This window comes from Cupressus sempervirens, chromosome 4, assembly GCF_028749045.1.
Source record: "Cupressus sempervirens isolate cs-2001-9-10 chromosome 4, ASM2874904v1, whole genome shotgun sequence".
Taxonomy (NCBI): Eukaryota; Viridiplantae; Streptophyta; class Pinopsida; order Cupressales; family Cupressaceae; genus Cupressus; species Cupressus sempervirens.
In genome coordinates, this window is record NC_143121.1 from 853,654,069 (window position 1) to 853,678,013 (window position 23,945).

General features: G+C 35.3%; 1 protein-coding gene across 1 annotated transcript in view; it reads right to left on the reverse strand.

The window, feature by feature from the left end:
* LOC149564066 (RNA helicase family protein) overlaps window positions 1–23,945 on the reverse strand; it is a 280,646-nt gene that overhangs the window by 75,020 nt on the left and 181,681 nt on the right. Inside the window, exons 12-13 of the mRNA XM_089827161.1 lie at window positions 12,618–12,765; window positions 7,885–7,954 (exon numbers count right to left, since the gene is read on the reverse strand). Coding sequence (XP_089683287.1) covers window positions 7,885–7,954; window positions 12,618–12,765 — 218 coding nt within the window. The remainder of the gene's footprint in view (window positions 1–7,884; window positions 7,955–12,617; window positions 12,766–23,945) is intronic.

The following is a 23,945-nucleotide window of genomic DNA, read 5'->3' on the forward strand; positions in this document are numbered from 1 at the left end:
TCAGTTGTTTGACATTTCGTCGAACACTTTGCAAGCAAGCTCTGATACCACTGTAATAACCCTCCTCAAATCTGCCCTCAAAAAAATGTTGATGAAAGCTCAAAGAATTTCATCAAACAATTCACATGCAAAGGACATATGACTGATATGGTATTTCAGCTAGCTTCAAATGACTTTTTCTTCAATTTGCATCAATGAGAATCTTATGCTAGAAGACTACAATGGACTACACAATGACCTAACATGAGTGTGCTACTAAATTTGACAATATTCAATGCATATATATGATCTAAGCATGAGAAATGAACATCTACAGCCAACTGGCATTTTTGCAAACAGTTGGTATGCAAACTATCTAGCTAATAAATAATGAGATTGAATTGCTTAAATGATACCAGCAACTGTTATCTTTTTGATTGCAATCAAATTTCTAATACAATGCTCATGAAATATGGCCAAGACTTTGGCATTTACATGAATTACAAAATGACAATGCTGGTATAATGCACACTTACAGCTGAAACTTATTTACCTTAAAAAAAACAATACTAGCAAAGGAACCTGGTTGTAGATGGCTGTAATAATTTTCCTTCAATGCTGCCCCTTCTGCTTTACTTTCTCGAACTGCTTTTCCGGCCTGCTTTTATGGTTCCGCTTTTTTCGCTTGCTTTTTCGATTCCTCTTTTTCCACTTGCTTTTTCGATTCCGCTTTTTCCGCCTGCTTTTTCGGTTCCGCTTTTTCGTTTCTGCTTTTTCGGATTGCTACTCTGTTGAATCTCAAGACCATATCTTTCAATGGCGTCAAGATTTTCAGCTTGAACGGATTTCGTCCTTCAAACTATTGAGACATAACCTCCAGAAAATTCTCCAATTTCTTTGATATTTCCAACCATGAATAAAAGAAGCTCTTCCATTTCTTTTATAGTGTTCTCACAAGAGCTCCATCCTTCGTTTTTTCAATGTGGGATAAAACATAACTCCCTTTATGTAACTTATGTCTCCAATGTGTTATAAAATAAAAAGGACTCTTTTAATTTAAATATTTCCCACAAACTATAGTCTATGCATTAATAAAGTTAAATATTTAAATTTAACTTTATAAAATAGTTTTATCAATGCAAAACAAATCTTATCAATGATAAACAAGTCTTCTTGCCGATTTTAAACAACTACCATCGACATACCGCTGCCACTGGATGTCCACCCATGCCCAAGATGACTTACTATAAATAGTAAGTATCCCCAAAGTTGCCTCAAAACCCCTCAGAAAGACCTGCAATTGAAACTATCTAGGCCAAATGGCCTCTAAGCCCCTTTAATGTCCTGGTTAGCCTACGAGACCGTGGGGAAATAGGCTAACGACAACATCATGCTATGAATGCTAAAAAGGGGACATTACAAAAAATAAGAGATAAAGATCTCTATTGCAGCTACAATCTTCAACATCCAAACCAGAAAATACAAGGGTTTCGTCCACTAATCAGACTTTGCAGAGCTCCACAAACCTTCGATTAAAAAAATGCAATAGATAATAATCCTCAACCCCAAATCCATCCTTCAATAAAAAAATCTCCAGCCAAGAAAAGCAATCTATATCTCTAGATGTCTCCTCTTAAGTGACATTGAGATAAGATAAGATAATATAATAATATTAATGTCTAACGAAAAACCACGAGGGTTTATGGGATTGAGCATACAAACAAAAGAGTCGGCCAAAGAAGAAGCACCAAACGGTGACTGAGAAAAAACAAAACAAGACATAAAACTAGACAAAAACAAGATAAGGACTATGGATCCTTCCTTGTTACAAAGAAATCAGTAATAGAGGGATATAACCGTGAACGATCCATAGTCTTAAAACGTCGTCTAGAACTGTTATAGGAGTGTTGCTACCTGGAAAGGCTGGTGCAATGTCTAACCGATCTAGAATGAGGAGTATTGTATGGCCTTTTCAAACCCCGTGGAGGAGACAAGGGAGAGAAAAAGGCGGTGATGAGCTGGTTTGATATATGACCCTGAGGTATGAATGACTACAAGGTATTCTCAAGAAGGTAGGTGGCTTCTTGAAGATAAAGTGCATGACATCGTTGATCAATATAATTGAAGAATGTTGAAAGAGAAAAACAATCTCTGAATAAGCAGTAAAATCTCTCTCTGATCTTATAGTAGATACGACATTGAAATATAAAGTGAGTCTCAGTCTCAACCTCTGCCAAAGTACACAGCTGATAAATCCGATCAACCCTATCCATATGGTGATCGGTCCAAACCTGAAGTTGGTGAGAGTCAACTCTAAAAGAGCCTAAAGAGAAGCATAGGGTGTGACTCAGCGCCGATAAAGATAAGCAGGGTGAACAATAATACCATTCTAAATCTCAAGAAAATGCTCAACACAAAAGGCCATCTTAGGGGCAAACCCCTTGGGGGATTACTCCGGGTAGTGGTAATGTACTGCCTATATATATCCTTTTTGACATGCTCATTCAACTCATGACGTAAGGGGAGGTGAGTAGGAGCATCCAACGAGAACTAGTAAGAAGGAAGACGATCAATCTCAATCCCGATCGAACCCAACAAAAAGGTGGCCTGGGCATACCAACAAGACGACCTAGTACAAGTGTCAAATCTCATAATCTCAACAGAAGAACAGTATGCCAGATGAGAATATCTGTGTTGATCATCCCCTGACTCCATTAAACCACGAAGTCGATGAAGAAACCAAATCAAGTCAAAAATGGCTACAAGTTTTGATAGGATGAGCTCCAAACTTAGCCAAGACAATGTTGTGGGGGGGTGAGTATGTGACATCTAATGAAACATCATAACAGCAACGTCTAAACACGCTCAATAGAGGCCCAATCAAAAGCAAGAAGATAAGGCCCCCAAACAATCAAGCCATAGAGAACGATCAATCGACCAAGGAGTCCAAAAGAGACAACTTGGACAAAATATCCTAGAAATGATGTCTGAAGCACTATCTTTCTAGCATGGCCAGGGAACCCATGCCCTTACTCTGGACTAAATAGTAGGTCTCAAGCTAAAGCGGGGCCCAAAAAACTTCACGCCGAGATACATGTAAGAGGAAGTAATCTCAACCTCCTGACCATGAAAGAAGAAATGAAGATGAGAGGTCTTTAAACAATTAAATATCATAACTCAAGTCTTAGAGAGAATATATACAACTTCATTAAATCGTAAATAGCTGCCCTACCTACGTAATATTGCCTACATTAATATAATGTTATTACTTAAAATGGTCACTCTTTAAGTTATAATGAATAACTATAATATTTATTCATTGTATTTTAGCTTTCTGGCCATATTTCACGTAATCCCTTTGTTAATTATAAATTCTAGCCTAGGGAATATGGTAGGCTAGAATTTGACTCCTCGTGGCAATAGAGAAGGGACATGACACTGAATCAGCAAAAGGAGGGGTCATTTGAATGGAAATCTATTGATGCTTCATTTCAAATGTCTACATTGTAGGCATCCATGAGAATACATTTTAATAAACTCTTCCTATTACTATTTCTCAACTAAAATTTGAAATCGTTGAACCTTTTATATGACCAAAATAGTGAGAGCTATCTAAATTTTAAGCAATATTAGCAACCTTACAGATGGTGTGTCATTGGTTCCAAGTCCTAAATACACAATTAAATGGTAACAAGGGAATAATTTTGATTTGATTTAGATAAAAAATGGTCATCTCATCATTATCACTATGGATAATGCTAGTGACTCATCATGCAATTGTTCAAAACTTCCATCATGGATTTGTTGACTTCCCTCTTTTGGAATTGTAGGAAGTGAATGAGTACTCAAATTGTTGTTCGTAAGTAGAGCACAAGGTTGGAACTCTATCACATCAACCAGACCTCCTAATTGTAAGGCCTCGTACAATTAAGGATTTGAAAGACCGGTAGTTTGCCTACTATATAATTTGACTATAAGTGGTCATATTTGTAAATATTAATATTGTCATTAGAGAACATTATATGGCTTATGCAATAACATGATTAGGGAGAATCCCTATGTGACTTACTATGATTAGTATTGTCATCCAATTAAATAGGTTTGACTTATTATTTGTAACCATCTGAATACTATGTGAAAATGTGTATATGATACTTTGTATCGTAGAATTTTGCTTATTTAATTAATGTACAAGTTAAACTCAACTTATGATCAACTAGGGATTCTATTCATACAATTGGCAATGGTTACGAATAGAAGTAGTTGGACCTCTCTACTGATGACACAATAGTTTATATGTAAAACTGGTAGCATTAGATCTAATTCACACTACGATGGATTGCCTAGTTTATGTTGATATCTTCATTAGTTAATGTGATTTACCTTATGGATAACTACCTTATATTGTTTCATTTTATCTCATGATGATAATTAGATAGTTTTAGTAATTGAATTATGGCTAACCGAATTGAATAGATATTGTGTTGTGATGAATACATTATGCATAAAGTGATTGTGAAAATGGAAATCAAGCTTGGGTTGTGTGATTTTAATCCTAATGGGAATAATGCATATTTATATAATCAGATATTATGGAATAGTAAGTTGATTAGGTTGATGATGTAAATTACATACACTATATATGTACATGATTTTGTGGGTTACTGATGTTCGAATTGAAAGGTACAGGAAAACCTCCATGGGAGTTATTCAGAGAGCTAGGACAATCCTACGCACGACAACTAGGTCTACAATACTCAATTCTATGTGATTATATTGCAAATGGGATCACTTGAAGTTGCATTCAACAAGGAAAGGCACTTTAATGAAAATGTATTAGTCAAAATGTGGTTACTCAAATCTTAACCTCTACCTTATGTCTATAAGCATTGTAAGAATGCGTTTCGAGTTAGACTTCAAAATTCTTAAATTGAGATTCTAGGGGGAAAATGAGACCCTAGATGGTAACTAAGGTAAAATTAACCTACCCCAGTTATAGTACCTTGGGTTATGGGTCATTTTTAAGTCAAATCATGGTCCCCGTTATCATTTTGACTCCCCAAATGGGCCACTTCCCAAGAAAGACGAAAATGATAAGTGGGAGACACAATCCATGCCTTCTCCCCTTTTTAGGAGATATGACATATTGAGTGGGAGACAATGGAGGACATAGAGTCTTGTGCCATCATTAAAATAATGGGGATAGAAAGAGATAGTTAGGGTTTTTAAGAAGAACGTGGGAAGGATTTTGTTCTTGTTCACCCACTCTCCATTCTTGGAAATAGGAAGAGAGCCAAAATTTGCAGCTTGAATAGAGGGATTGGTAAGATGGAGAAAAGATGGAGAGGGAGATGGAGGAAGAGGAGAAAGGGATCTTGCAGTTTGAAGATGGAGATCTATCTTAAGGAAGAGTCCAAGAAAGATAGTTATTTCTCTCTTTATTTTCATAGCAGGATTCTTGTTAATGTGATAGAAAAGTAGTTTAAAGGAAGTTTTACATAATATCTTAGAAAGAACTCTTGAAATATCAATCAAGATCTTTGATTGAAATGAGTCATTTTGCTCAAGGGTATGGCTAGGGCTCAAGAGGCCTCATGATGCCATTAATTGTTAGGGTGGAAACGAGCAGTGTTATGGGTATTTGTGGTACCCATTATTGTATTATTGCAAGGAAATATATTTGGAAATTTATAGAGTTCATGTTTAGTGTTCTAGCTAATAATTGTATGTTGCTGAAATATAAGAGTAACATTTTTATTGTGGGTTACTTGATTTACACACTACATTCACAAATTAGAATAAATGGTGATTGCATAGTTATATACTGAAATTTCTATTCTCAACTTGTAAATCTCATGAGACGTATTTGCAGATTTATAAAATGAAATTTGTGTGTATAACATGGATTTGTATTTTGAATCTCTTTAGGAAGCCAAATTTAAATTACTGGTTGAAACTATTTTGGAAAAAGAATAGTAATAATTAGCATCTATGTTTGGCTGAGTCTGGTTGAGAATTCTTGGCATGACACTAATAGACTCAAATACTCATTACATGTTGTGAGCACTCCATGGATAACTATAAGGTGTGGGGCCCAAAGGAGGTTTTACTAGTTTGGTTCTAGGAGCTATAGTTATTTCTATGATTTCAGCTTTCTCATCCACTTCACTATCACCATTTTTTGTGGGTTCTTCTTTAGAAGATAATTCTTTCTTGTGTGTTTTTCTTTTTGCTTGTGGTCATCATAGTTTCCTCTCCTTTCCCTACCATTATTTGTGAACCCTAAGACTACCATCTGAAAATAGAGGACCAAAAAGGATAATATTTTGTATCTGACTAAAATTTGTCAACCGCCAATAATCATAATGTGTATAAATTGCATCCAAAAAAAATGCAATTCCATGTTGTCTCATATAATATTATTGTGCTTTAAATATAAGAGCCTTTGGTATTCTTACTGATAAGACGTTTCTACAATTATAAATTTCTCACTTGCCCATTCCCGTCATGTATTTAGTCATTCAAACAACGTCTAAAGCCCAAGTAGGCCCCATTAACATGCTCTTAATAAAATTTAAATTGCATTTCCATTTATCTAAGTTTCCGGTTCAGATTCTGATACGGATGCGGGTTCGAGATTTTGGGTTTGAAATTCATCCTAATTTTTTGGGGGTTGGGTTTGGATTTGTTTTGGGTTCATCCATACAAAAACATATGTTTTTTAAAAGTATGTGTGTGTATATTGCAACAACAAATAAGTCCATACATCACTATGCTAATAGTAAAGCAACATAGCAAAATACACCACCATATCTATGTTTCAATTCAACAAGATATTAATTGCAGCATTTAACCATACATACAACATGATACACTTGCTTAGTCACATGCATAGAACATATTTCCATATCAAGGGGACAAGTGAGAATCGATGTAATTGTCAAAAGATAAGTGCAGTTATCTGAATTTTTATTTTGTATTGGTTAGAGAATTTCTAACCAGGCTAGATCAAAAGTTGAGATTCAAATTTTAAGCCCTGGATTCAAAGATATCATATCTTTTTTAAAGACATTCCTCTATAATTGTCAGTTTAGATGTCACCTATTATCAATTTGGATTTCCTATATAAGCAAGTTTTCATTTTCATTCACAAATGCATAAATTAGAAACCATCTTTTTTCTTTTTTGTAGTGATCACTTTAGGGTTGGGAGGATTGAATAGACCAAATTATGCAAAAAAAATAAAAACCACTTTACAAAAGTCCAAAAAATGTTTTGAGATCAAATTCAGCCCAGGTTTGGCCACCGGGCAGCAACTTCTTCAAAATTTGCTGCAAATTCTGCCCGGGTTCCTCTCACAGAATTCGCAGCAAATTTGTAGCTCTGCAAGAGAATTTGGACAGACTTTGACAAGGACCAGATTTTGTACAGAATCGAACCAGACTTTGAGGGTGGTTGGAGAAAATCTGGTAACTTAGCTATTTATCATTTGCTACATAATCTTTTCAGAAACCTCTATTTACATTACCCAAATGTTTATCTATTCTTGACTTGTGAGTTAGTCTCTACATAGTTTTTGGACAGCTACTTTTTTTTGTCTTTAACAAGCATCATTAATAACTAGAGACAAGACGAAGTGCATAAACAAGCTTTATGACCTTTTATAAAGCTTTGTAAAAATAAGTTCTATATAGTATTTGGATAGCTGCTGCTTTTTGTCTTTAACTAAAATCCTTAATTATTAAAAAAAAGAATAAAATCAGAAACACAAGGATCAACAACGAATAAACAAATGAGAGTGCATAAACAAGCCCTCAAACAGCTACAAAAGAGTAACTATGATAATCAATTTTAAAGGTTGTCTCAATTAACTGTAATCGTTGAGGGCAACAGATAGATCATTACCCTTGGTTATCTTGCGCATTAGAGATGATAATTGTTGTCTGACATCTTTTGCAAAAATCATAGATCTCACCTGCAGAAATCAAACATCCAATTCATGTTGTGATAGTTTTGATAATAAAGATAGAACTACAGAAAAAAATATTAGAGATAGTAAATCATGCACAATATCATGTGAATGAATGGATATTAGACCATCAGGTAGCACTAATCTAAGATATCCCTGAAAAAAAATGTGATAATACCAGAATTTCAAGATGAATTTTCAGTTCCACAGAATTTCACTCCGTAGATCCACCGAACTGCACATATGCAGCTGATAGGAGTCTGATCTTAAATCTTATTGGAATGAAATTTGATGGAATCTAAATGACAATCTATGGCCTACTGGAAGGTAGGCTTTATTTGTGATGATTAGAGAAAGATCTTTTTGGCCCATGCAGCCAAAATTGGTAACCAAACAAATATTTATTAATACTGAATGGAGTGAAGCTTGAAAGCAATGAAACTATTAACTTCTTTTTCTGTTCTATGGAGTTTATGATGATCTCTGAAACTGCCATAAGACATTTTCTTTTAAGTTTTCCAGAGATTGTGCACTAGTAGTTTCATATTTTGATAGCCACTATTTCTCAAGTCCTGCTATGAAAAAGAAACAGATTACGCCATAGTCTTCTTGACTTTTCATAGCCAATATGGCATGATTTTCATTGGCATTTATACAAGGTAGGATAAGGGAATAGGAGAGAATAACGGAAAACACTAAGTCATGTTGCAATTTCCTTTCCTCAAAATGAGGTAAATCAATTGTTCAGTTTATTGCTTTCCTCTAGAATTAGAAAAGCCAGAGTCTTCTAGGGCAGAATTAGTAAACTAAATTACGTCAGAATTGGAATTTCTTAAATTAAAATAAAAAGATTTCAACGACTTCCAACTAGGCATGGAAACCAAGATGTTAGCTTGTCTTGTGCATGTTGAGATAATGCCTCTAAAAGATTAATATATCCTAGCCAAACTATTAATATGTATGTTTTTCGAAAAAAGCTTACTACCAGTCAAAGTCATTCACATCTCTTTTATTGTTCAATTTAAGCTCTGAATTATTTTATGGGGGAAAAAAGTAATATCTTTGAATCATATGTTCAGAAGTTTTCTCATTAGCTGATAGGCTACTCCCCGGAAAAGACTTTAGCCAGATTGTTCTGCCGTCAAAATAGGAAACGGTGTCGGCCAAAAAGGAAATTATACCAGAAATTGGTGAGAACATTAATGTCTGCAATGAGCATGTGGCAGTGAGATTTTAAAGTGCACGGCAGGCCATGTCACACTGGATACAAATGTAACCCCTAACGTCAACAAGATCAGCTGATTCTTCATTTGGTATGTGGCAAAGGATTCGAACTTGGAAGCCAAATCAATGTGACTGTGTCGAACAAATTCTTCACTGAAAATGGAAGACAAAAAACTCCTTGAGATTTCTCCACTCAGTGAGTTACACAAGTTCGAAAACTCCATAGATATCAGCAGACACAGACTTCCAGTAACCGCTCACATATGGCAGTCAAAAGAGGCAGATCGTACTTACAGAAGCCCTGTAAAGTGCAATGCCATGACAATCCAAGCTTCTTTGATTTACACTCTCTGTATACAAAACATTAATTAATGGATGCTATTCTGGAGCTGTCATGTCTGATATCTCACTTTGTTGCTAACAAACTCGAACATTCCTGCCCTCAGCGTGGTCTTGAAAACTTCGGACTTCCCTGTCTGCAAAAGAGCCACAGAGCAATATAGTATTTCAGAGTGAAGATTTGGGCTTTGTAAATGGCTAGAATTTATAGCATACCAAAATGGCCTTATGTGCCAGCCTCAAAATTCCTGAGCTTTGGCACATTTGTCACTGTAAATAAATTCTCCACTATGATCATTACACATAAGACAGCCTGAATCTATGCCACATGATTTGCAACAAAGAAGAGAATTTGCTTGTAAAAGTGCCATTTATGGACTTGTTGAATTTGGCAGGGGTGTGTGGCACAGAAAAATTGATAACAAAGGAGAGGTGAGACGAATGAAGAGCAATGATCGATTTCTTTAATCGAGCAGGATACCTGAAGGAAAAAAACAGAAAACAGAGGATAACTCAAAATATTTTCGTTTTGTTAGGAAATTTTACGTGACAACAAAAAAATTCCCTATTTAACAATTTGGAAACTCCACTGGGACAAGTTGTCAGCATCTTTTTTGGAAAATACAATGGGACAAGTCTAAAATAAATGGACGCAGCTCCTCAAGTGAGTTATTGTATAAAATTAAGAGCTGAAATTATGATCTTTGCTTTAAAAAATCACAAGTTTTCTTTAAATATTGAACTTCATGTTCTAAAATTCCAAATTAGAAATTATCACAAGTTTTCTTTAAATATTGAAGTTCATGTTCTAAAATTCCAAATTAGAAATTAAGTTATTTGAAACATTTCATTCATTTATAGATTTTTTATGGAATTTTAAACTTTATTATGTTCATTTCTATGTAAATGTTTCAATAAGGAAAAGTGTTGATTTTAAAATATTGGTGTCCAAATTTAGACAATGCATATTTTGAGGCTCAATAATGATATAAAAACTAAGGTTAAATTGGAACTTGGGGGTATTTACCTATAAATTTTTTTATGAATAGAGACTATCTAAATACTTCATTGCAATGATATGTACTGAAATTATAAATAATGGTATGCAATAGGTGTATTGATTGGCATGTTATAAGATATAGCTTTCAGATGTGTAATATTATTTTTTCTACCCACTATTTTAATAAATATTTTATTTTATAATTAATAGAAGTGAAGGAACCATTTCATCAAAAAAGTATGTAAAGCCAATCTAAAATTGCTCGAATGTTTGAAAATTTATAAATACATCTATCTATATTATATATTGTTGGGGACATATGGTTTTCGGGGAATTTCATTCTTAGTGATTCCCTCAATCAGATTAGTGGCACATCAAGGAGGTTTGATGAAAAATAAAGGAATGCAGAAAGGTAATGATCTCTTTAGTCTTCTTGAGAAGAAGAGTGAAGAAGAAATAAATGAGTAGAAGGATGCTGAGAGCCTCGATTTATATGGAAAGGAAGATGAAGAGGATACAAATGGGCAGCCACAAAAGCATTCATTATTTGTGAATCCTCTATGAAGTAACATTGTAATCAAATGAAATAGAGCAGAAGAATAGTGATCTCTTCAGTCAGCTTGAGGAAACAAATGAATATAGAATGACTGATGTTTCAGGTCTTATTTATCAACTACTATTCCAAAGAAACACTTTTTTTGATAATTGAATTTGATGCATTGTTATATGTTTTGAAGAATTACTACGAAAAACTTGAAAGAAAATGATTTTGCAGTTGAAGATCATAGTTTATATTAAACTTAATGTCATAAGATTATTTTATGATAATTGAATTGGGTGCATGGTGGCATGTTTTGAATAATTACTAAGCAAACCTACAAAAAAATGCTCTTGCACTCGAAGATCATAGTTTATATAAAATTCGATGTCATAGTCCTTTCCTGGAGTTTGTAGTTGATTAGAAGAGAGAAATGGCATTATATCGAATGAAGGATGAATCTTGCAGTGTATCATCCCTCTAGTTTTGCAACACTGTAAACTTCTATTTTCAATAAGTTGTAATAAACATTTTATATAATACTTTTTGAAATATTTTTTAAAATGTATATTGATCAAATCTGAAAAAGATACTGTACATTTTATAATTAAAAGTGAGTTTTCAAAAAAAAAAACTGTTCATTTTCCCATTAAACAAATTATTTGATTTTTTAAGACAATTTTTTACGAATTGTTTTTGTAGATTAATTTTGAAGATTAAGCATGATGAAATGAATAATTCTATTGATTTCTCATTAGAAAGTGCATACTTTGCATTAGATTAGGATTAAAAGTTAGCTCGTGTATTATCTTTCTATATTTCTTTAATTTGGTATCATTAACATCTATTTGATTCTAGTGATTAGCCATTTGTTTCTTGTTGTGAAAAGAATACTTGCATTTGCATGTGAATATATGGAACACTGTTGGCTAACCCTTGCATCCTTCAAAGATGCAAGTGCTAGTCTATAATAAAAGTGGAGGATTGAACATGACACTGGCAGGAAATAATCAGGTTTCTGTGACTAAGACACTGGCAATGCAAAATTATTTAAATGTGTCTTCATTAGGATAAAAAAGAATGCTTGTAATACATAAGGCCCCTTATCTTAATCTGCTGTCAACCACTGTACCCTTTAGATAATGCTTTTATTGTATTCAAGTAGTTTGACCATGCTCCATCTTGGAAATCATGGAAACAAATTTATATAGAAGTTTATCTCAGAACCCAACAAATTAATAAACAAAAATAAGAAACATGCATGCTATTAAAAATTCAATATAACAATTTTTTGATGAAAATTTGCACATGTATGATATCTTGCATTAGAGCATAGCTGTAGATACGGAGTAAGAAGTGTGTCTACTAGGTATTTAACCTCCCCTTTTCCAAGGTGTCAAAAAATCACTTTCAATCACCTCTTTGTATTTGAATTTTTAGATTCTTATCAACTAGTGTGAAAACTGATTAGTGATTTGTATGAAAAGAAAAAGCGTTTTGAATAAAAAGTATAGGGAGGTGGGTGAGAGAGAGAGAGAGAGAGAGATCAAGCTTCATTAAAGACTAACCTGCAAACCATGATTTTTGCACCATTCAACATCATAACAATTTCGGTGCCATTCCTCATAAATTTCAAGCAGCTGAATATGATCACCCATACCACTACCATCAGGTAGGTTTAAGTCCACACGCTCTCTCTTTTTAGAGGCACCCTTACTGCAAAGAGAAAATAGCTTCAATACAGGTGAACATCAGTTGTTCCAAAAAGAAATATAAGAACATCATTTTATTAATAAGTGTGCAAATCTTCTTCTCTAGTAAAAACATGTCCAAATTACTGTCAGTTTTTGGAGAACCAGAGGAAAAAAATTATGAATAGCATGAGAGACCAGAAAAATTTACAAGACTACACTAAATAGTGAAAAAAGGGCAAGTCACAGGAGTTTGTAAGAGATAACAAAAAAGAAAAATCTCCTAATTCAATTGAAGAAACAAAATATGTTTATGGAACATCTAAAACTAAAAACATAAAAAGCATATGTAGTATCATATTTAAATTAGATAGTAAATGAAATATATGAACTATGAAGTATTAAATTTGTCTTAAATGGAATATGGGTCACATGACTAATCTAAAATGTCACAAATTACAATTATTCATTATCTTTGAAAATCTCGATAAAAACAAATGTTCTTCTAAAATTTCAATGGCTCGGATGATTTGGTCATATCTCTCCAAGTCAATGCAGGCCAAAGGACTGCTATGATTTTCTAATAGTGACAGAGACATCATAGTCACGTCTTGATCATTTCCAATTCAACAACTTTAACAGAGCACATGATATTTCTCCAACTCACAAGGATATTGCAAACAAGTTAACTTGGTCGCTTAATGCTCTCATAGAAAGCTACCGTTGTATGCTTAACACAACTTGAGGACTCAATCCTATAAATTACACCCAAGCTGAGTTTCAGAAACTGTCTAACAGAAAGGAGGAAGAAGTATCTGCCTCCACAAGATAATCGTCAAATAGTGACAAGTTCATCTGCAATCAAACATATCCACCGATTCAACTAAACATATCCACCGATTCAACTAGGGTTGAATTTAACCTTATCAAAACTGAATGTGCAAAGCTGATTCAATGAGTCAACCATGCAGAGAGGACAATAAAGAAAGGGCATGCAAGGGCTTAATAGATCAAAAATCTGCAACTTCCTTCTTTGACTCATTTTGTAACTCATACTGTTATAAAACCTTCAAGAGAGGTTATAGTATGTACATAAATTTTCCTGCATTCACTAAAAATCAGTTTTAAAGACTTGTTGCTGGCAACCTTTAAATCCTAGGGAGTTGTGGCAAAGATTAGCACACTCTTAGTGCAATTAAAGCCTATATGATGTGCAATGTTAATGTTCTAGTCAAGAAGTCCTTCGAAACCTTGTTTTAGGCAACTCTTGTAACAGCTCACAAGATCGTAGCTTGAGGACAATGTAATGTCCCCATTTTTAGCAAGGTCCTACAATTGGCTTGGTTAGTTCACCATCGCGACCCCCATGAGCTGACAGTGGGATTTGAGGGTCTTAGTTGTGGGGTTATAGGCTTTTCAACAGCCTATGGTGTGTTTTGGCCATTTGAGGGACTCACTATTTATAGTAAGTCAAATTGTTGGTTCCGATGAGCTCAAATGACTTAGAAGAGTTGAGTGATGCTCTCGATTTCTATTTCGGGCTTCTGGTTTGGGCTCCTAGAATCTTGGAGGGAGCGTCTATTTATAGTAAGTCACCCCATCAGGTTCATTCACTGTCTTTCATCATCTGAATCACTCAAGTGTTGTCAGATTTTGATTTTGATGATTCTTCAATTGTTATCGCAAGACAGGTGAATTATTATTACTATTCATCTAAATATGTTGAGGTTGCTATTTTTGTTGGTTTTGCATGTTGATCACCTCAGTATCATAACTCATTGGAACTGGGATGAAAAGTTTTAAATCGTGGGCACAAGAAACAGAGGCCTTGTGTGTCAAAATATTATGTTATGGTGGAAAAGGTCATTTTTGGAGCCAAAAGCAATTAATATATTATATTATAATGACACTTTATTATATTTTAATGTTGTGAGCAGGAAGCTTCTTAATTGAAGTTCATTTGGGAAACTTGTGCCATTTGGAGATTATAAATAAGAGGCCATTTGATGGGAAAGACATCCAATTGAGTATTATTTTTCTTTTGTTGTCTTTGTTACACTTCTGAAGTTTTGAAATTTTGTGCCCTTGCTGAAGTATAAGGGTTTGGGATCTACAGCTGAAATATTGTAGATTCAATTCTAAGTTTTCATTATGAGGATTGCACTTGCAATTGTGTTGATGTATACAATTGCTTTCTTCTTCTACTGTATATTGATCTGGCTAAGGAGAAACTTGTTGCTAGTGCTTGTGTTTGAAATTGAGAAGAATTTCATAGAGATTGTCATATCAAAACGTGCCTCCAATATAGAGAATTACTTTGGGCATTTGTGGCTGCCAACTTCTCCTGGAAGGCAGCGATTTAGGGTTCTACAGGCATCAACAGTTGTTCCTTTGGCTGGGACGTCATCTTGGAGGTTGGACATTGTTATCAAAGGTACTAGCAATATTGTTTTATAGCTAAGAAAAGGCCTGAATTCTAATTTCTTAAAAGGTTGCTACAAACAGGTTCAATATCTATTTGGTGTAATTCTCTACTTTCAGCATTGATGAATTGTTGTAGCATATTGGCTAAAGCATAGTAAGTTAATGAATAAATTCATAATTTCTTGTAAGCCATTTGTTGTTTCAAATTGAAATCTGCAAATTCACATGGCAGATTTATATACTAGTGCTTGATATTTATTTGAGCAATGTGTAAGGCTAAGGTTAACCGAATTTGTGAACAAATGTTGCATTTTTCGATACCGTGTTTTGGAATTATAAATCCCATATATTCGGTGATAATTGGGATGTCTACCAAGTGTTCGTTGAAATGTCAAATGTCTGAATAAGTGGTATTGCTAGTCATAACCGAAAAAGGTTATTACAGACAAACAATACCTCACTCTTCTAGAGTTCTTTTTCTAGTTTTGGGGTTCTCTACATTTTATTGTTGTCATTTTTCATTCTCAATGTTCATGTAATGCCCCCAATTTTAATAAAATACTTTAAGTATTTAATGGTCCCAAAATTTAAATTATATTTTTGGACCTTTAATTATTTAATAATGGGACCCAATTTTTTATTAATTATTCGTAGGTGTTTTCCGTGTCGGCGCTCTTTTGTAAACCCTCAAGAGTTTTCTCTTGAGGGGTATTTATGTGCGGCATGTAGGTAATGTTAGTATCTGATTTGGATTGTTTTCTTTGTACTGCAAATCCCTGTTGGAGTTCAGTATTGTTCGCCATTTCAGAAGTGAAGGATCTTCCCTATTTGGTTTTCTCCGATTTCGGTGGGATTCAACCCTCACCTTATTCCGTCTATGTATTTCTTGGCTCGGATCTATCAAATCTGAAATATATTCTTATTAGCAAACATATATTCTCCATTGAAGTGCAATTGCTTGTATTGGATCTCATCTATGTGTTTGGTACTACGTATTCAACTTCCATTCATATTTGTTCTGGCACTCTTCCCCATCGTACCTATCCACCTTTGGACATCTCAACTCCATACACCCTTCCATCCTCACCGTACAGACATCCCTCCATCATCCTCTCTGTGTCTTGCTACCATACAACATTCCTTAATCATTGTACGCCGCCCCCCTCCACAACCACTATACAGCTACCCCCTCCACTACCATACTGCCTTGCTACACTATCGTACAGCCCTACTCCACTACCGTACGGCATCGCTCCACCACCATACGGCCTTGCTCCATACCTTCCGTACACCCTTTCCTGTTGTGTTTAATCTGCTCCCACATTATTGTACGGTCTTCCTATAGTGTACAGAACACACCATACAGTCAGCTTATCTCCTTAGAGGTGACATCAGGAACGGATCAGTTCTCTCATGATCTTTGCTTCTAGATCCATAATAAGTTTGGTTTTTATTTTCCGCAACTCCTAAATGCAATTCTAAAGACTCCTTTTCCATATTGTTTCACCTAAAATAGCAATTTAATTCAATTGACTTATATTAGCACAATATAGGATATGTTTGGATGAATTATCTACTGAAATGGTATGTCCCCATTTTACAAAAATAGAAACTAACTAAAATAGTGAGTTCCTAATTTCCAAAAATAGTACATACCATTTATAGTAAGTCTGGTTATCCAAAAATTGTAAATCTGGACCTTATGGTTAAATTGGGAAATGTTATCTTTCATGATTAATAAATTAAATCAGATTTATTGCTGAAGTAATAAATATAACTTCAAATGTTTTGGAAGGCCAAAGACGGAGTGGATTTTGAGACTTGTTATTTGCGCAGTTACTGTTAGAAAACTTGTCATTGATGTGATTAATCAAACAGACATGAGGTAAGTGCCAGAACAACCCTTACCAATGCAGTTAGGGTCAATGTTGAATTGCAAACTAAATACATCCAAGCCGGTCATGATTCCCATGGTTTCTTTTGTAGATGTTTTGATTGATTATTGTTATTACTGTGAAATGAAACGATTCTCTGATATTTATCAAAGATCAGATCTAATAGATGGAATGGTAGAGAATTTTGCAATTGAAAACAACATCTGTCATATGAACATGGATTCAAAATTCAAATACACAAGTTCATTATGATTCTTGCAGTGTCATTTGTGTAGAGATTCAGAAAACAGCAGAGATTTAAAAAACAGTGTCTGTTTGTAGTTCACAATTATTTTCTCTAGAGCATAATATATGAACAGGAATATGTACATGCTTCTTTGTAAAGATAGATATTGATTCTGCAATATATTCAGAATTATGTGTAGAATACAATTCTTCAAATTGGGGAGGTGATCAGTAGTAGATCAAAACTCCAAACTCTTAATTTAAATGTTTGATGAAACTTGTTAATCTTCAATCTCAAAACTAATATGAACTGAAACTTCATGCAGAAAGATACGCAAGCACACAACAAAGATAATGCACAAGATTTTACGTAGAAACACAGAATGGGCAAGCTGCAAAACCACGATGATAAATGCTATTAGAATCTACTGCCCAATCCAGTGTAATGAATTCAATCACCATGTTTAAGGGTTCCGACCCTAAAAAGTCACCAAAGCCCCATCTTAAGAGCACCAACACTTCCTGATGTAAGCACTCACTCAGTACGAACGAAAAACTTTACAATCTGAGCAACAACTCAGCGCCTCTACAACAAAAGAGATAAGCACATTGATATTTTAAGTTTAGACAAGATTCAGATATTCTGACCAGTACTACAATCTTTAACACCCTGCAAATTAATTTCTGTAGGCTGCATAGAATAGACAAATAAACTTCTCAATCTGAACATCAACACCCTTATCAATATTTTCTGATTTGAATTTTCCATAGCTGAATACTATTTTCACAAAATACTCTTGAATGTCTTTGCACCTGATAATTATTAATATTAGTCTACTATGAAACAATGTATGATTTGAAAACCATTTTCTCTTCTTACTTCTTGCTTTCTTTTTCTCAGACACCGTTTGGTGCTTCTACTTCTGTCAGCTCTCTTGGTTGTATGCTCTCAGTCCCATAGACCCTTTTGTGCTCTTTCGTTGGACAATAATTATCCTATCTTATCTTATCTTATTTCTTCAACAACCCTGTTTAGACAAGCTTAGAATCTACAAGTACAATCATCACCAAAAATCACTTATGTTATTTACATTTTTCGATAATTTGTATTCGAATACATGTATTATTTAGAATACTTAAACAATTGAGACATGTCTTTTGAGATTTTCTTGAAGGAAATATGACTGTTAAATACCTAATAAAATATTTATGAATTATATTACCCTTGCACTATTGTCATTTTCAAAGATGTCCTATCTCCTCCCTTCACAGCAAGAATTGAATAGGCACATCAGACTTGATATTTACAAATAGTGCATCACTAGGACCTGGTACAAACCTAATGTGGGGTTACGCCCGAGGATGGCCTTTTATGTTGATTACTTTTTGGATATTCGGGACAAGATTACTATTCGCCCTAGCTACTTGCCTTGATATTGGTGCCATGCCCTATACACATCTCCCTAGGGTCCTTCAGAGTTGACTCCCACCACCTTTCACTCCAGACTGATCACTATATTGATAGAGAGGACCGGGTTTGTCATCTTTGCACCTTGACTAAGGTTGAGACGGAGACCCAGTTTAGTTTTCGTTGGCCTACACACTATGAGATCAGAGGGAGATTCTACTGCTTATTCAAAGAGTGCAGATCCCTGACTTCTTTCTTTGGCTATATGGATTAGAGGTGCCTAGAACTTTATCTCCATGAGACTTTGCAGCTTTGTGACCACACCCTGCAGCTCCTATTCCCCTAGAGTTAGGCCTTCAATCAGCTTATCACCACCTTCTTCTCGCCCTTGTCTCCGACAAGGAGGGTGAAACAATTGTCCAATGTCTTCATCACCAATCACTCCAAATTTGTGAGGCCCTATTACATTTCTACTCATCGATGGCACTCCTCCAATAGTTGTTAGTAATGGTTCAGGGCTCCTAACTGTCCTGGCCCATACCCTTATGTGTTCGGTTTCTTATAGCCAAGGAAGGATCTATAGTCCTTGCCTCGGGGTTGGTTCCTTTGTTTCTTTTGCTTCTTGCTTGCTCCTTTCTAGACACCTTTTGGTGTTCCTATGGTCCGCTACTTCTTTGGTTGTATGCTTTCAATCCCTTAGACCCTTTTTGTGGTCTCTTGTTGGACATTAATAAGTTTATCTTATCTTATCACAGCCATTGTGCATGAATATCTTCAAATACTGTCACCTATTCCTTCTATCCAAAATTTATTCATTAAAGCTCCTCCTTCAACTCCCTACAATTTGTATTAGCCATGCATACTTCATATTGTATATATACATACTTATTCACTTGAAGCCATACACTCATTCAAAGGAACATGGCTTTTGTCGAACCTTCACATCAATCAACCAAAAACATTTAGTTGGGAAGTTTAAGAGAAGTTATAACCGATTCAAACTACAACATTCTCAATTTTTTTCTTATCATGCCTTCTTATTATCATTATGATGATTTCAGATAAGTATTTGAAGAACTGGTTGACATGTTCTCTTCGACCAACATCTATTTAGACTACTTGTGCTCATATACCGTTGAAGTCTCCACTAGGTCTGAAACAACACTCATTAATCAAGGTAAGTTGTGTCTTCTCTGTAATAATATTATTGCCTACTACCCACAACTCTGAATAAGTAACTATTAACATTCCTTGCCGTACATGATAGTGTTGACTTGGTGGCCAATGCCTCCTTAGAAACTCGTGACATGACTTATCCACCTCACGTGGGTCCGTTTAAATTTGGCGTTTGTATCGAGCATTGATAGTTCGAGATTTTGGCACAATGGTTCAAGATTTTGGCACAATGGAAAATGATTCCAACAATTGGTAACATAGCATTGCTTCATGGGTTCGAGTATATCTGTAGTGGATGTTGAAGGCTTAGTCAATCTTGAGGGGGAGTTTGTTGACTTGGTGGTCAACAACTCTATGGGGACTAGTCACATGGATTGACTACATCCTATGGCTTGGGTTAAATCTGACATTGGTATTGGGCATTGATAGTTTGAGCTTTTGCTGCAATGGAAATTGATTTTGACAAATACTTTTTCCTAAATCAATCACAATTCATCCATGTGTTCATTGTGTGTCTCTTCATCTTTAGACACTTTAAAAGAAAGGGAGGTAGCTTCATAAATTGTGATTCTATGCATAGTATAATACACTCAAACAAATCATAAACTTCATAAACCATTGTAGATGGAAATCATTGAGACAAATATTTTATCCACATACCTTCCAATATATATTGTCTTCGCACAATATCCAAGCATCGAGGTCAAACATTTATTGTCCATCAATGATATTAGTATTTGAATTCAATGCATAAAATTCATCAGTGTTTCTCACATATTTAACCTTTAACCAATAGTTTTCACAGCATACTAAAATTAATAACTAATGGTTTCCTTGAGCTTGAAGGTGTGTAAGTGTGTTTAACTCAATATAGGTTATGGACTAAGACGTAAGCACGTAAATAATCATCCATGATTCAAAGTCTTCATATGTTCTCTAAAAAAATGTTGCTGCCTTTGTTTATTTTGAACAAATGACCTGTCTGATTATAGTAATAAGATGACATAAAATATATTTATTAATGTCCAATGGAAAACCAACAAGTGGGTCGAAGGTACAACAGCCTGGCCAAAGAAAAGCCAACAATAGGAGCACCAAACAGTGTCTAGGGAAAGGAACAAGAGCAACAACAAAAGCTAAAACAAGGAACCAAGAGGAGAAACCTAACCACCACATGAGCTACACCGAACAACTAAAAGAAGTCCAAAACAGAAGGATACACCTTAGGTCAAGAAGAGTTCCCAAGCCATTGCTGAGAATCTCTAAGGGAGGGTCTGGAAGAGGACGGCAACCATAAGGAGGATGTGTAGGGATGCACAACCTGGGGAGTCCCTAGAGGAGGATCCAAAGACCGCTTGATTCCTTGCACTAGGGAAACCACCTACAGAATGATGTGATGAGAAACAAAGCCAATATTGATATACATTTGACATCAATGACAAAAACATTCAACATTATGGTCATCATAGTATTGGTACAGTTGGTCAAACTGATTTTTTTATATTGAGTTTGGTTTGAATCAGTTTAGAGTTTAGTTGTTGTGGTTAAAATTGTTATCAACTGCATTTGATTAGCTACAAACTAACTAGACATGTATAACCACACAAGCAGTTAGGTGTTTACCGTATGGGGTAAATAGATTTAATGCATACAAACAATAGACAAGAATAGCAGTACTCCTTTTATTATTCGCATACATGCTGAAGAGATTACATAATGCCTTCAATGATGATTACAATGATCTCGAATGGTGTACATATACTTTCCGAAGAACCTTCCCGAAGGGCCCCTCGGCTACATAACAAGAATCTTCCCAAAGGGGCCCATCAGCTGTTTTATAATTTTACCGACAACATCATCCAACCCAAAAAGAAAAGTCGTCTCCGGACAACAATATAACAAAACTCAGAATAACCAAAGTACATCAATGCATAAATACTAAACAGAGGGATGCGTCCCTGGCGTAGTGGTCATCCGAGCCCTCAACTTGTTCAGCTCCGCTTGTAGCTTGTAGACTTGCTCTTTCCCAACCTTCAGTTCTACTTCTGCCTCCATCTGGAGCTCTAACACTAACTGCATCATCTTTGCAATTTCTCCCAACTCTTTCTCCTTTCCTGTTGCCACTTGCTCCTTTTCTACTGCCGACTTTTGTAGTTGACTCTTTCTGTCTAACAGGGCTGTCCTCTCAGATTCCTAGGCGGCCTTCTCTAAGGCTAACCTCGCAACTGACTCCTCCCGAGCCCTCTTAGCTACTACCTGATCTACCTGACTTCTCTGAAGAGTGTAATATGCCTCCCTGTATAACTTCACTATCTCGTGAGTCAAAGCCTCTACTCGGCTCTTCGTCCCAAGATCACTCGTGGTGGCCCAGTCCTGTCGCATCTCTGCAGTCTCCACATCCGGCAATCCCCACTCCTCAAAATAGACTGTAAAGGCAGCTAGGCATCCTAATCTCACAAAAGATATGACTCCCTCCAACTCCTTCACTACTGAGTCCAACGCCTGAGTCTTCGTCAAAGCTAACACCTGGCAAGCCCGAGTTGCTAGAGCTACTACATCAACAAGAAATGCCTCTCTCATCCCTATCTCCTGGGCTACTGGATGTTCCTGCTACACACCCATAGCCCTCTCTACCACTGTTTATAATTGAGAGATTTTATTTTGTTGTCCCTAAACTTTTTTTGTTTAAGAATTAAGGATAACCTATGAAAATTTAACATTTTAATCTCTAAGGAGCACTTTATGAGGTCAAAACTCAAAAACATTAAGTCATGTCTTGTCTTCATCATAATCTCTAAGGTTTTGATTGCATGATTGCAACCTGCCAATTACAAATGATTACAAACTCACTCTGTCATGAGTTTTCAAAAGGTCAGTACAACTTCATAATAACAAGAAAAGATATTAAAGGCATATAAATTATAAACTTGCAAATCGGGTTATGAAACCCAAAATGCAAGTTGCAATCCTTTCTAACACATATGCCTTTTCCAACAAAACTTGTGAAGCGAACCTTGAAACCCAAATTTGGCACTGTCTTGTTTCTTTTATGTTATAAAAACTTGGAAGTTGGCTCTTAAAGCTTGAAATACAAATTTCCCATCTTTTTATAACTTTAAAATAACTTGTGATTTGTACTTTAAACCCTGAAATCCTTTTCTAGTGCCTTTTTGTCAAGTCAACAACTTGAAAATTGACTTTCTACACCTGTAATGCAAGTTTATAATAAAACAAGAGCTTGTAACTCAACATTTTGCTTTGACCTTATGTTTTCGAGCTATGAAATTCAAAATATAAAAAGATTTTGTAAATGCTTGTGTTGGGGGATATGAGAGCCAATTTACATTTTCTTAGTCATTTGCAAGCCTCATTGTAGAGGATATTAGTCTGGAGTCCATATAGGGCTTGTATCGGGTGATTTAAAATCCAAATGACTAAAGAAACTTGCATTTGTCCTCTAGAACACATCCAGTCTTTGATGTCAAATAGGATTATTCTACCTCCAAATGGTCTTTGCAAAGAAGCTAAAGGATCTTGGCCCTACTTGGATATTACATTTCATGATATTATCCTTGCCACTCACATATTGCCACTTTACATATGCATACTTTATGGCAGCATTTGCATCATGTCGTAAATTTCATCCCCTTTTGGATTTCCCATTCCATGTCATCATCCCTACCACCATGATATGGCCCAAATTCTACCTTTCCTAAGCTTTCTTTCCTTATGTTTTTTGGTGGCTATGGACAACACTGTTCAATGTTTAGGAAAACTCTATCCAAAGGAAAGTGAAATTCCCCCTATAGTGAAATCTCTACCATTTCCTTGTTGAATTTTCTTTGTTCATATTCCAAGGGTGGGTATGAAGGATATCCTTCAAATGGTGGTCTTGGATTTGTCCAATGGAGATACCTACCACAAGCATAATGCCACCATTCCTTTCATTTCTACTATTTCTTCTACTTCAACTTGTCTTAAGGCAAATTTTTATGGGTCCAAGGGAAAAAAAGTCCTCATCAAGGCCAAAACATTGTCATTGCTTTCTTGTTTCTTTCTATTGAGTGCTAGGGCAGC